This window comes from Molothrus aeneus, chromosome Z, assembly GCF_037042795.1.
Source record: "Molothrus aeneus isolate 106 chromosome Z, BPBGC_Maene_1.0, whole genome shotgun sequence".
NCBI lineage: Eukaryota > Metazoa > Chordata > Aves > Passeriformes > Icteridae > Molothrus > Molothrus aeneus.
The window spans coordinates 32,545,648-32,559,797 of record NC_089680.1 but is presented as its reverse complement, the minus strand read 5'-3'; the positions used below and the strand labels follow the sequence as shown (position 1 = coordinate 32,559,797).

At 40.8% G+C, this 14,150-nt stretch overlaps 1 protein-coding gene across 1 annotated transcript in view; it reads left to right on the top strand.

The window, feature by feature from the left end:
- Window positions 1-5,456: 5,456 nt before the first annotated feature.
- The window catches only part of ARSB (arylsulfatase B), a 65,280-nt gene continuing 56,586 nt past the window's right edge, over window positions 5,457-14,150 (top strand). The window contains exons 1-4 of the mRNA XM_066569674.1: window positions 5,457-5,762; window positions 8,553-8,739; window positions 10,995-11,185; window positions 11,723-11,930. Coding sequence (XP_066425771.1) covers window positions 5,457-5,762; window positions 8,553-8,739; window positions 10,995-11,185; window positions 11,723-11,930 — 892 coding nt within the window. The remainder of the gene's footprint in view (window positions 5,763-8,552; window positions 8,740-10,994; window positions 11,186-11,722; window positions 11,931-14,150) is intronic.

The following is a 14,150-nucleotide window of genomic DNA, read 5'->3' as shown; positions in this document are numbered from 1 at the left end:
ATAAAGGAATTACTAAAGGTAAGCTGAACTCTGGGCATTTTTTCTGTGTGTCAGCCTGGCAGAAATTCTCATAAAAGACCAAAATCCTGTTCCTCTCAATGAAACGGTTATAGGAAGCCCATTCTTCACTATTTTACATAAATCATGTGGCACATTACATGTAATATGCTACAAGAAACAGTATATTGTTGCTCAGCTTCTGAACAGAACTTAAGTTACAGATTTACTGTATTAAATCTGAACCACTAGACAGGCACCAAAGATAGTCAGTTTTTTCTTACTGTTAATTATAGGTTGAAGCAACAGTATGAGCCATATATTATTACATAGAAATATTAGCAATGAAAAAATATAATTAAATTCATAGCAATGGAGTTTTATTGAGTGTTAAATATTCAATAACCCAAGTAAGCAGCATTGGGATAGTGTGTATGATGGGAAAACACTAAAATAAATAATATATAATACAACACAATAATAAAATAATAAAACAACACAACAAAATAATAAAACACTAATTTGTAATTCAATAATATTCTCAACAATTCTTTTGAATAACAATGTTAAAATTTCCAACTTAGTAAAGGAGTCCTTTAGGCTATAGATAAATGTTTTCGAAGTATGTATGAATCATGTCCAAAATGCACTTTCTTCAAGAGAGTTGGTGCCTCTAAATCTTCAGCAAAGAAGTAAATGTATAAATAGTATATACCAGGAGAAACACAATTTGAGTAATGAACAGTCACTCTTGATAAAATAAGCTGACATTACATTGTGCTGTTTTGAATATCTTTTATAAAGCAGGTCAAAATTAAATATATGAGCTCTGCCTGTCATGCTATCTTGACTGAAAAAATCCATTCAGAAATTATTGTCAGTTATACTTTCAGAAGTGATTGAGTTCTATTTTGCTGAACCATCAAAATGTTATTTTCCTAAAGATAACATTATTTGTAATGAGGCACTTAACCACTATGACTCTGTGAGAATTTAAGAAATCTGAAGTACAACCCAATGTTGTATGGTTTTATTTATACTGTGGAGAAAAAGAACAATGCTTAGAAACATTGTTTTAAATTTTAGTATTTCCCAAGATTATGCAAATTCACTAGACACCACATCCTGGAGTGTAGTGGAACAGTTACTCTGAGACAGATTCATCTGTACTTTCCTAATTAGCTTTGCTATGCCAAAAGTGTTGAACAATGCCTCCATATCCCAGCCTGACAGTTAGAATCAGGTTTGTAACTCCTTTTCTGACTCAGAAGAAAGATTAATACATCAGCTGGATCAATCTGACTGCAGAGGGGACAGGCTTTCTGCAGCTTGAGCAAAGAGGGATGAATAGCAGATACAATTCCTACAGTCAAGTGAACTCAGGACCTGTACCCTCTGGCAGCTTGTGCTGCATTTCCAGCTGTAACCTCCCAACCCCTAATTTCTACGTGTAGCTGACACAGACTTCTCTCATTTTACAGTCTAGTATTATACAAGCCTAGACACTGATTTCTTTGGAGGTTTCTCACTGACAGGTCTTGTGACCCAAGACACACCAAGACCAAGCCTTGGATAATTAGTAAAAGCTGTATGAGGAGTTGCTGAAGTCAGAATTTCATCATGAGGGACAGACACTGATCTCCTCTCTGTGGTGACTGGTGACAGAACCTGAGGGAATGGCCTGAAGCCCACTTGGGGGAGGTTTAGGTTGGATTTTTTGAAAAGGCTCTTCACCCACAGAGTTTTTAGGCACTGGAGCATGTTCCACAGGGAAATGGTCATGAAACTAAATCTGTTAGAGTTCAGGGAGTGTTTGGACAAAGCTTTCAGGCACAGAGGGTGATTCTTGGAGTTGTCCTGTGCAAGGCCAGGAGCTGGACTCAAATGAGCCTTGTGGGTCTTTTCCAATTCAGCATATTCCATGGTTCTAAGTTTCATTTAACTTCACCATTTAGATAAGCTAACTATGTTTCTGGGTCAAGGCAGTATAGTTTCTTTCTTGCAGCCAGCTTACAAGACTAAAACAACTTCGGATTCATCACTGACTACATGTAAGGCAAATTAAATATCTTGTTGCTGTCTGTTACTTCTTAAGAATGCCTTTCTCTTCAACAATTAATTAGGAGCAGAGACATCAGAACTAGTTTTAAGCAAGGATTGATGAGAATTAGAGGTGCTGTAGCTGTGATAGCAATGTTTGAAAGTTCTCCCTAGTTGGCCTGGCTTCTTCTTACTGCTCTGACACCCAAGTCAGCTTACTGAATATCCATCAGAACAGCTCAACATTGCATTCTGCACAGCATGGATAAATGAAGAAGTATCAGGACAAAGCTTTACAAATCATGTCAACATACAGGTTCACATACATAAGTCAATCCTTTAAAGTTATTTTTAAAAAAAGTACATAAACCTGAAGAAATGCAGTGGGGGAAGCGTTCAGCAGCTATTGTAGTTTCCTGTTACTTTTCATTACAAATTGAGATATGGTGTTGCCTAAACTTGTGCCAAGACACAGCAAGAGGAAGTGAATAAGAGCAAGAATGTTTAAGTATTGCATTTTAAGAGGGCTTTTAACCAATCAAACAGAAATACCACTGTAGAAAGATTGGCAGGGACTTCTTTAGAGTCTTTCTCAACCTCATCAGTGAACAGAGGAGACACATCTGCAATGAGGTGAAAAAATGATGGTCATCTAGGACATTTTCTGAAATACTCAAATGAGGATATGTAAAAAGCAGTTTTCTCAGACAGTTTTGTTTCCCGTTTTCCTATATTTTCCCATGTCCAGAGTTTTTGCACACCAGAGTAGATGTTACTATTACCATTTGAATTTTTGTTCCAAGTTTCCATATGCTACTGCAAAAAGAGTCCAAGTCATGCTTTTTACAGCATAATAAATCCACACTGACACTGTAACCTTGTGTGTCACACTAATGACTTCTTTAATCACTGATCCCAAAGCAACATCCAAATTATTCAGCCCCAAATTCAGAAAAGACAAACTGAAACGTAAGAGGCTAAACATAGACCATTTCCTGGATTTATTCTTTTGATTCAAGAGAATACTGTCTGAGAGAAATATTTTTTTCTGATTGGGGTTCCAATTCCCTCAACTAGTAATAAAATTAATAAAAACCCAAAAATCCTAGAAAATCTGACAGGCGGCAATATTCAGACTGACTGTGCAGTATCTGCAGTGTATATTTAAGACAGTTCAATGTAATGTTCTAACTATGGACAGGCAACCAAGGTTACCCAGTTCTAGTGGAATAGGAAAACGAGTACATACTCTTGATGTTTCTCTGCAAGGAAATATGAATTCAGCTACATTTGAACACCATGATAACTTTGAAAATATGAAAGGTGAATAGAAATTATGAATTTTGTTTCAAAATTTCTGGTTTCACCAGCACTGTGCAGTTTTTCAAAGTACTTATTTTGAGTGAACAAAAAGGGTTTCTGTGGGAATGTGCTAACACTTGAATGAAACTTTACCTGTAATAAGGACATGGAAGAAGTTAGAAAAACAGTTCAGTGAGACATTTGAGACTGGTCATGGGATCTGAACTAGAAACAAGAGAAAATGGAACCTTGCAGCTTTTAAACAGTATGAATCACATTTCAAGAAAGAAAATACTACTCATAGTCACATACTAGTTTGTCAGTGATCCTGGAATTTACTTTGGAGAAAACTGACTTTAGGACAGTACTGTTGCTTCTCATTCCAGTACTGGCTGTAGATTGTAGGACATTTTCATTGCAGAAAAAAAGCTGACATCACTCATCAGAGCTGTTGTTTTCAAACCAGTGGGGAAACCTGTGGGATTTTAAAAAACCCAACTTTGTAGCTTCATAGGCTTATCCACTAGACTTCATTAAAACAAGCAGGAACTTTCTCCCTACAGAGGCTTGGTCAGGAAATAGTCAGGAATCCAGTATACTCAATATTTGGCTTTCTAACCAATAAAAACAAATTTTAATGTGGACTTTTCTTCTGCCTGTTACCGAATGGCTATATTTGGAATATGCATATTAGCCATTCTAGCTAAATGGGAAATATATGGTTGATGTTCCACTGGACACTGAAATATATATATATATATATCCCCTGGATGAATAAAACTGACCAGAGCTGACAGCTATTTCTGTCCTTTCACTCTCTTAAATTTTAAGATCAAGACTATAACTAAGGTAGATTGCAATATTGCTTTAGACAATTACATGGTTTGAAGAAAGAGCCCCGTTGACATTGCTGCTATTTCTGCATCACTTCCTTCCTACACTGTAACAGTCACAAGCACCATCTTACAGCCAGATCCAGGCTTCTCATCTAAATGGACAAAATGGAGAGGAAAAAGCACGGGGTGCTTATGATTTTGCAGGGGGATGCGGGTTGAAGAGGGAGGGAAGACACACACATCTGTCTCTCATGCGTGTGTGTGTGTGTGTGTGTGTGTGTGTGTGTGTGTGTGTGTGTGTGTGCAGTAGCAGCTGATGCTGACAGGAGAGTTTCTCCAACAGGAATAATCGCCGCCTCGCTCCCCTCAGCTGCATCTTCAGCTTGTTTTTCCTTGTCCTGCATATTGGCCGGCAGCAAGGCCGTGTGTGTTGCAGCTGCCTTAGTGCTTGCACACAGAATAAGCTCTGTAGCCTAGCTGTATAAAAGACGGATGAGCCGCTATAAAGGCAGAAGTAACAGTTTAGATAATATTACGAGAATGCAGTCTGTCCGGTCCTCATAATGTCGCACTGACTTCATTAGAAACACAGATGACTTGAGATACAAGCCTGCACGTAGTTCCCTGGTTCCCCTGGGAAAGGCTTCGAGGTTTGAACCGGGTGTTTAATATCGGAGCTGAAGCAAGACAAAATTAGAAGGGACCGCCAGCATCAGCGGGCTGCATACTCTGCCAACACAATTTCTTTTTCTAATACCAATTTCTTTTTTAAGCTAATACCAAAACCCATCGGCGTAAAGCTGCACCGCTCCCCCTCTCAAGGCTCGCAGCCGCCATCCCCCGCTCCGGGCCGCAGCGCCGGCCGAGCCCTGCCCGGGCCCCGCCCAGCTCTCCCGGCCCTGCCCCGCTCTCCCGGCCTGTCCGAGCCCCGCCAGGCCCTCCCGGCCCGGCCCCGCTCTCCCGGCCCTGCCCCGCTCTCCCGGCCTGTCCGAGCCCCGCCAGGCCCTCCCGGCCCGGCCCCGCTCTCCCGGCCCTGCCCCGCTCTCCCGGCCTGTCCGAGCCCCGCCAGGCCCTCCCGGCCCGGCCCAGCTCTCCCGGCCCTGCCCCGCTCTCCCGGCCTGTCCGAGCCCCGCCAGGCCCTCCCGGCCCGGCCCCGCTCTCCCGGCCCTGCCCGGGCCCCGCCCGAGCCCCGCCCCGTGGGCCGCGCCGGTCGCCCGGAGGGCGGAGCCCCGGCTCGGGGCGCTCTCCGCGGCCCAGTTCCGGGTGCCGGGGATGCGGGGGATGGCGCGGCGGGCGGGCGCGCTGTGCCCGCGCTTTAGCCGGCTGCTGTCCCTGTGCTTCAGCCGGCTGCTGCCGCTGTGCCTGCCGCTGTGCCTACCGCAGCCGGCGGCGGCGCGTCCGCCCGCCCCGCACCTGGTGCTGGTGCTGGCCGACGACCTGGGTTGGGGCGACGTGGGCTGGCACGGCTCTGCCATCCGCACGCCGCGGCTGGACGCGCTGGGGGCGGGCGGCGTGCGGCTGGAGCGCTACTACACGCAGCCGCTGTGCACGCCGTCCCGCAGCCAGCTCCTGTCGGGCCGCTACCAGGTAGGGCGGGCGCTCGCACCCCGGCCGCGCTGCCCGCGGGATGCTCCGGGCGCTCCCTGCTCGCTGCTGGCAGCCCCCGTGCCGCTGGGGCTTGCTGGGTCTCTGTGCCGCTGCGCTGCCGAAACAGCTGCTCTGAAGCTGCAAACTTCGCCTTGCGAGCTCGGGAGTAAACTACACGTGGAATCGGTGCAAATTGTTCTGTTCCAGAAAAGCCGAGGTGCTCTCTATGCTTCGGTTGGATTAACAGGCACGGCAGGCTGTCGTGGAAAATATCCTTGCCCTAGTCGCCTGACTCTTGGGATATTTTTCCACTGGATAACCCGGTCGAGATGCAGAAAGGAGCAGATGAACATTACTTGTTCAGTTTTTGCTACATATTTCCAGTGCAGCGCCCAAATGCGTCAGTAGCTATACATTCACCTCCACCTGGTACAGGAGGTGAAGATGTTCTGCCCTCCTCGATGGAGTGCCCACAGAGTGGTCATTAGTTCTGGGTGTTTAAATAGTTCATAATGATTTTATAGTGATGATCCTGATTTTCCCATGTTTTTTTTCCTTTCTTTATCTTCCCCCCCCCCCCCCCCCCCCCCCCCCCCCCCCCCAGTTGTGCAGGTTTAAGATTTGGGCTTTATAATACTGGTATCATTCTACCCTTTCCCATTCTTTTTGCAGTTTTGGCAAAAACCTGGGGAGTGGGGGTAGGAAAGAAAGTAAGGACACACAGCATAGACAGAAGGAAGAAACTCTCAAAGGGTTAAGTGTGTTTCAGAAACTTCCCCTCTGTCTCAAGAAGTCCTGCACATCCATGTTAACCATAGTGATTGCCAAATAAACTGCTCTGAGTGAAAGAACATAAATGTCATCCTGTAGTAGTGGACGCTGTCTCTTCTTGCAGGAATGTTGTTCTAGGTGACACTCTTTCCGAGCAACATTTGTCTCTTTCCTGAAAAGTTGAAGAATGGATAATGATGAATAGGAAAAAGCAATTTACATTATCTTTACCAACCCTTGAGGTTGTTCTATTAAATAACCTAAAATATTTTTTTCATAGTGAATATTTTTAAAATACAGTTCATAATCTGAATGTGCTTTCTAAGAAAGTGGCCACTGCTGCATCACATCTTTGAAGTGGACTTTGAAAATACCTATAGTTAGTCTGGATTTAAATTCATCCCATACATCTGTCTTGATAATTTAATAATCTTCATATTGACCACATTGCAATTGAGTAAAATAATATTAGAAAATTAATTTTCTTTTATTTTCTTTTTTTTTTAATAGAGGAGGCATTCCATGCAGCAGTTATTATGCAGCAAATATGTGGGATCTTTTTTAAAATTGTTTTACCCATGGATATGATTAATAGTTTCTTAGAAACTTGAGAAAGTAACCTAAATCTGGAGATAAAATTTTGGTAGTCACCTTGCAATCCGTCTGAAAGAAAAGCAATGGTATTGATCTAAGATAGCTATAGATATTTTTTTATTATTATTGCCTCCTTCTCCTTGTTCTCATTTTCCAGATACAGTACAAGAAATTACAATGCTTTACTAGTTTGTGCATTCAGTATATTAATGCTTTCTGTAATAAAGCATTTTAAAATATTTTAAATGTTTTTTATGTTTAATAGAAAATCTATACTATAATTTTATTTTTGGAACCTCCTTGTTCAAAGAAAATGAGGAAGTAGTAGATCCTTTAGAAAAGGGCCTCACCCACTTGCCTAAGATCATGGCTAATTTGTTTTAAAAGTCAGTTTAGAGAGTTGCTAATTTTCAAAGCAATGCTTTGAACGTTAATAGTGCAGCTTGCTACACTGGTTTGCTTAGTGAAGTCATAAAATCAGGTGTTATCTGCTCCAGGGGATCTTGGAGACTTTGTGCTTTGACATGCGCATAGATTCTAGCATCAAGATTGCTAGAAATGTTTGATATATAAACGATATATGTACTTGTACATGTATGTTTGCAGGTCTAGGTTTAGGGAAGTGCCTTTTTGATTGTGGAGAAGACAGAGATGACAAAACAGTTTATAGTATCATTAACTGAGGAGGTTCCTTATATCAAGTGTGATATACTACTTAAAGTATTGTTATCAGTGATGGTTTTGTAAACAAATACAAAATTCATCACTTAGTAAGACTGGAAACTTTAGTACAACTATTGAATATCAGATCTAGTCAGTGCGAAGCTTTCCCCAAATCCAAATGCTTTCTATAGTGCTTGTACTCATTTAAAGCATGCAAATAAATATACAAGTATGTATATATAATGGCCATTCAGAAGAGTAATAGAAAAATAGTTTTATTTTATTGACCTTTCCTCCAGTGACTGTTCTCTGACACAGGCAAAAGCTTGATAGATTCACCTGCCATGTGCATTTTTGCCCATTTCAGTCCCATTTAAAATCTCTCACTCCATCTTGAGATGTTCCTAGCCTTCAAACAGACCATAATGATAATTCTTACCTGTTGGATTTCTAGCTAAAAGCATAAAAGGGTTCGTGTGTGTTTGTTTGTTTGTTTTGTCATTTTTTAAATTGTTGATTAAAGTGCTTGATTTATGCCTGGGAAGATATTAACTCTTGCAGTGCTATTTTCTTGTTTTCCTCCATGCAGCCCCTGCCTTCCACCTGCAGCTTCCTCATCATCTTCAGTGCTACATTGGTAAAATGAAGAGCCCCTAAAAATAATCCTAATCTCTATGCAGCTGTGCTTCTTTTTTGCCCTGCTTATAAATTAACCTGTGGGCTGCACTGTAAGGGATCTCTCACACTTCTTTTCTCTGCTAGATCCACACAGGTTTACAACACCAGATAATATGGCCATGCCAGCCCAGCTGTCTGCCACTGGATGAGAAACTCCTCCCAGAGCTACTTCAAGAGGCGGGATATGTAACTCACATGGTGGGGAAGTGGCATTTGGGGATGTACAGAAAAGAATGCCTTCCAACCCGCAGAGGATTTGACACTTACTTTGGTAATGGTTTGAATTAGTATGGGCAATAAATGCAGTGTTGAAAAGGATGAGAAACTGCCCCATTCTTGTAACAGCAGCAGATTTACTGCTGATTTATAAGTAAAGCCATATCTGGGTATGCGTATTTCCAAGGTACCACTGCTTAAAAAATGATAATGCCTTAAATGTATGCTCAAGCTTTACAACTTACTGAAGAAAGTATCAGAATTACTGAAGAAAGTATCAGAATGTGTGGCTCCAAGTAAAGTGTTTCTCTCTTTCCATTTTCCCTCACTCCTCCCTCCTTCCCAGAGTTAACTTTTTACTCTGAATTCTCTGTCTCCTACCTACAGCAGCACAGGGGAATAGGGAAGGGGGAGTTACAGCCAGTTTGTGTAGTTTGGGTTTTCCAGAGCTGGTGATGAGATGGTGTGAAAGCCTCTATAGAGTAGTATCCAAAAACTCATAATTTAGGAAGTGAAGCTCTCAGACTAAATAGTAGATTGTCTAAGTGTGAGTGCATTACTTGCAAAGCAACTTATAGCTATGCATTGTTTATTGTTCCAAGTGTGGTTTGGACTCCTGTCCCAGTACCAATTCCACTTTTATTAGTTTTGCACAAGTGTCATGGATGGTATATGACTTGGGCTGTCTGATGTCTCATTCGGCATCTCATTCTGCACAGCACTGAGCTCAAAGAGGTCCATCTCCACTTGGTTGTTTTTGAGACACTTTCCTTGAATGATGAATTTCAAAATAGTTAATTTCAATGCAAAAACCTGTGTTGCTCTTGTATAACCTGCAGCTTAAATGAAGAATGTGCCTTTAATAAATTATGTTCATCCAAACATGAGGTGGGAAAAACTGTCCCCTTAGGTGGTTTCCTTCTTTTCACTCTTTGGGGAGCTTAGGGCCATGGTTTCACAACTGAATTAAGCTAATATATGTGGATTGCGATATAATGGCTCTCATTGCTTAAGCATTTGTGCTTTCTTCTATCCCTTCACAGGAGCTTGGGATCTCCTTGGTGGCATGGGTGTAGATAGGCTGCTGTTCCTTGTGAAATCTCACCCTGGGACTGAGCAGGCTTTTAATGCAGGAGCCTGAGGACAGGCTGGGTATGGGTATTGTTTTTGGGTGCCCAATGTGACATTATTTTTCCGAGGATATAGTGGTTTAATATCCTGCAATGTTCATGTGATTCCAGTAGGCATCCATTATGATTAGGGATGTTTGATTCCGTGGCACACTTGATGCAGTCTCGCCCAGTGGGCATTCAAAATGGAAAAAATGCAACATGTGCCTCTGAGTACATTGATGTAAGCAATCTGCCTATAAAATCATGTCGCCTTTTGAAAAACTAATCATTTTATTCTCCTAAAAATATTGTAGACATTTATATTTTATTTAAGATAACTTTATTTTTTCTGTACATTTGTTTTTGCAGAAATTACCAGCTGCAGCTGCTGAAAAAAAAGTTCAAGTAAATTTCTTCAGTCTTGGATTTTTGTCCCAAGTTCTTTTTTTTTGCAGAACATAGGACTGTATTTTTTTCAGATTCATCAATTTTTTCAGGATATTGGGGGAGAAATCTAAAATCTCATTTCAATGTAATTTTTGAGATTCAAATGATTTTGAAAAGTTTTATTTGTGCCTGCTAAAACACAAGGGCGCTCCATGCCTAACAGGCTAGCCCTAGGTAGGAGCAAATCCATACATGCAGGATTTTTACCTAATTTCTTTTGGATATCTCTAAATGATAGTATCTTTTCTTGACCAGCTGGTGTCAGCAGTGGATCAGAAATTACATTACAGCAGACATAGATGATTCATTCTTGGGTGTTTTTGAATAAATGGATTTTAAAATTCCAAACTTTCCAATAGAGGTGGAAGCCTACATCAAAATACAAATATAGAAATCATACCACCAAGAATCAGACTAGTTCACAGCTAGATCGCTGCCTTGGCTCCTAGTGCATTAGTTTAGTGCTCATGGACATCCAAGTACAAATAAGAGGTCATTAAACTGCTTTCAAAATGTTTAATTTCTTTTGAAATTAATGCTGGCATTAGCAATTAAAAGCCTATGAGGTATTAAATGTGGAGCTACTTAGACATGTCAGGGGTCTCACAGTAGGTGGTCCAGGGTTGAATTAGTGTTTTAGCTCAAAACCACTAATGTTTTGACATTTGCGTTTGACTTTTTTCTCCTCCTGATGTATGTGTTTATGTGACACGATGTTGGCCTGCTTATTTGACATCTTTTCCTGTTGTAGGCTATCTCTTGGGCAGTGAGGATTATTATACTCATGACCACTGTGTCCTCATCAAAGCAAAGAATGTGACGCGCTGTGCTCTGGACTTTCGAGATGGAGAAGAAGTTGCAACTGGATTTAAAAATGTGTACTCTACAAATTTATTCACAGAAAGAGCTATAGATCTTATAGCAAATCACAAAACTGAGAAGGTACAGATAACTTTAGCATTAAAGAATGTTTCTAAAAACATTGATGAAATATTAATAGAGCTGTGTTTGAGCTGCAGTTCACAGCTATTCAATAGGTGCATAGAGCTAAATGTGAGAAGTAGCAGTGGTAAAACTCACCTGCTGCCAAAATCGGCTTTGTCTGCATGGTCCTGGCCTGCTACCCTTCTCCATTTCTTCTCTTTTAATACAATTAATACATTTTTAGAAATAGTTGAGCAAGTAGTTTGCACTTCTAAACAGAGAAAGGAAGCTTAAGCTGAGAAGTTTAATAGAAAGAAAGTATTAACAATTACGTTATGAAGAAAAGATAGACCTGATGTTTTTCCACAGCTTTCCAAGAGTAATTTTTTAAAGCTTTCTTAGTTTATGTGCAAAGAATGGAAGATGTAGAAGTTGTAGAAGAAATCAAAAGGCACTACCTGCACAGTTGATAAAAGAGGTCTGCTTTTGCTGCAGTAACTTTTGCACTTAGTACTTTATGTTCAACTAATTTCCATTTTATCCCTTCCACCCCAGCCCCTCTTTCTCTATCTCGCCTTTCAGTCTGTGCATGAACCTCTTGAGGTCCCTGAAGAATACTTGAAACCATATTCTTCCATAAAAGATGTGAAAAGGCGCCATTATGCAGGAATGGTGACTCTTATGGACGAAGCGGTAGGAAATCTTACTGATGCTCTGAAAACATATGGTCTTTGGGACAACACAGTTTTTGTTTTCTCTACTGGTAAGTTCCTTCAAGCATTCTTTCAGTAATAACTTTGCTAACAAGCTGATTACAGAGAGATCTGGCCCCTCTGTCTTGCCTCTGGATATCTTCTAATGACATCATAGTGATGAAAGTTGAGCAGGAGTTTACATGAAACAGCAGTTTCTCTTCTCTTAGGGCTTTCTCAAGTTTGACAAAAACAACTCTGTGCACATGGGGGATGCTCCTGGTGGTGTAAAAATACCTTTATAAAATCTGAGGAGTGCAGTGGAGTTAGAAGCATCCTATTTGACACTGTAGTTACTGAGGATCTGTCAGAATTAAATCCTTACTGATGTATGTGTTTATGTTTTTGTCGTTTTTGAAGTATTTCACTGGCATCTTAGTCCCATGAAACAAAGGTCTGTTAATAAAACAGCTGAAAATATGATGAGCAGTCTAGTCAGCCAAGTTACAATCTAAGTTTTTGTATGTACAGGCACATGATCCGGTTTCTAAGTTATTAGAGTAATGTAAATAATACATTGCAAAGCAGTCTCCTTTGTTTCCAAATTAAGAATGAAACAGAACTTTTTTGAAATACAGCTGCTTGGCTGGATTTCAGGAACATATTTACTCTTGTTTGGTTGGAAATGGGAAGTAGCCTTTCAATGCATACAGTTGTTCTTTTGTCCACACTTTACATATTAGAGCTGTCATAATGGCAAATTAATTTTCTGTGAACACTTCAAATACTACATAAACAACTGAAACAAACAGACAAGCAAAACAAAAAAAGAACCAACCAAAGTTTGATGAAAATGCACTTATGTGTTTTGAGTTTAGCAGCTGCTTCCTATAGCACTCAGGATCTTGGAGTTTAATTTTGAGTCCAAACCTGTTTGCCTTATGATGTTATATTTGTGACCAGGTTTTGCTCTAGCAGGATTCGATAACTCATCTATGCCTATTTCTGTTTGCAATGTTTTTATATTTAGAACTGAAAGTGAGCAAAGACATATGGAAAACTATACCAGTATTTATTCCATATGGAAAAAATCCAGTCTTTGCTGAGGCTGGGGCTTGGAAGAGTTATTTCAGTAATGTTTATTCAGTACATTGTGGAATAAAGCTAAATACATCTGAGCTAGAATTACAAGGTATGAGTGAATTAAAAAGACAAATTTGTTTTTTTCATTTATGAAGCATTTATTTTTTCTGAATTGTGACAGTGTACCCTGTTTTTTAACAGTGATGATTTTGCAATCAGTTGCAGATATATTTCAACAACAGTCAAACAATCAGGAGAATCAAGTGCCTACCCTATCTAATGGGACTTATTTGGAGTTAATTGACAGTTTAAACTTCCAGGAGTTAAATTTAATATGATCAAAATGCATGGAAATTGGACTTAAATAAAGCAGGACAGGGGCCAGTGATTTGGGTCTTTTCAGTGTTCTCTCTTTACTTCACGCAGTTATTCTTTACAGGCATAAAACATTGCATGCAATAAGGACTCAGTTTCAAAAACCAAGTGTTAAAACCATAAAATATTTTTTAAAGACCAGAAAAAGGAAAAATCTTGTCAAATTATTTGGTTTGTCTATATTTTGTTAGTGCTTTTGCAGGTGTTGTGTTTCAGAACAGACATTAGAATATGGTTGAAAAGAAACATGTGAGGGTCTGCAGTTGAGCATCTCTTACAGAGAGCTGTGCTGTGTCAGATCTCCCTGCACAGCTTCCAGGTCATTTGGAACTGGGAGTCCTGCTGTGCACTGGTAGCTATAATATGAGTCTACGATTATAGTATGATGTACCTTCAGGTCTTGGGGACATGTCTGCTTGGAGAAGTGCCTCTTCCTGCCCCAAGTGCTGTTCTGGCATTGGGTAACCCTTTTTTAGCTTAGTGGGACACAGCAGGGGACACACACTTTTCTTTATGATCAAGAACTCTCTCCAAGAAAGTTCTTCCCAGTTTGTGGGATTAAGAATCAATTTAAGGAATTCAATGAAGACTGCAAGGGAGAATCTAGGGAATGATAAAGTTTATCCATAAGTTCAATGAGCAGTGTTAAAGACACAGGATCATCATACTTGCTCAGAGGAATTGGGGGTGCTGGTGGCTGAGGCTGGACATGACCCAGCCATGGGCACTCCCAGCCCAGAGAGCCACACGTGTCCTGGGCTGCATCCAGAGCAGGGTGGGCAGCAGGGCCAGGGAGGGGATTCTGCCCCTCTGCCCTGCCCTGCTGAGACCCC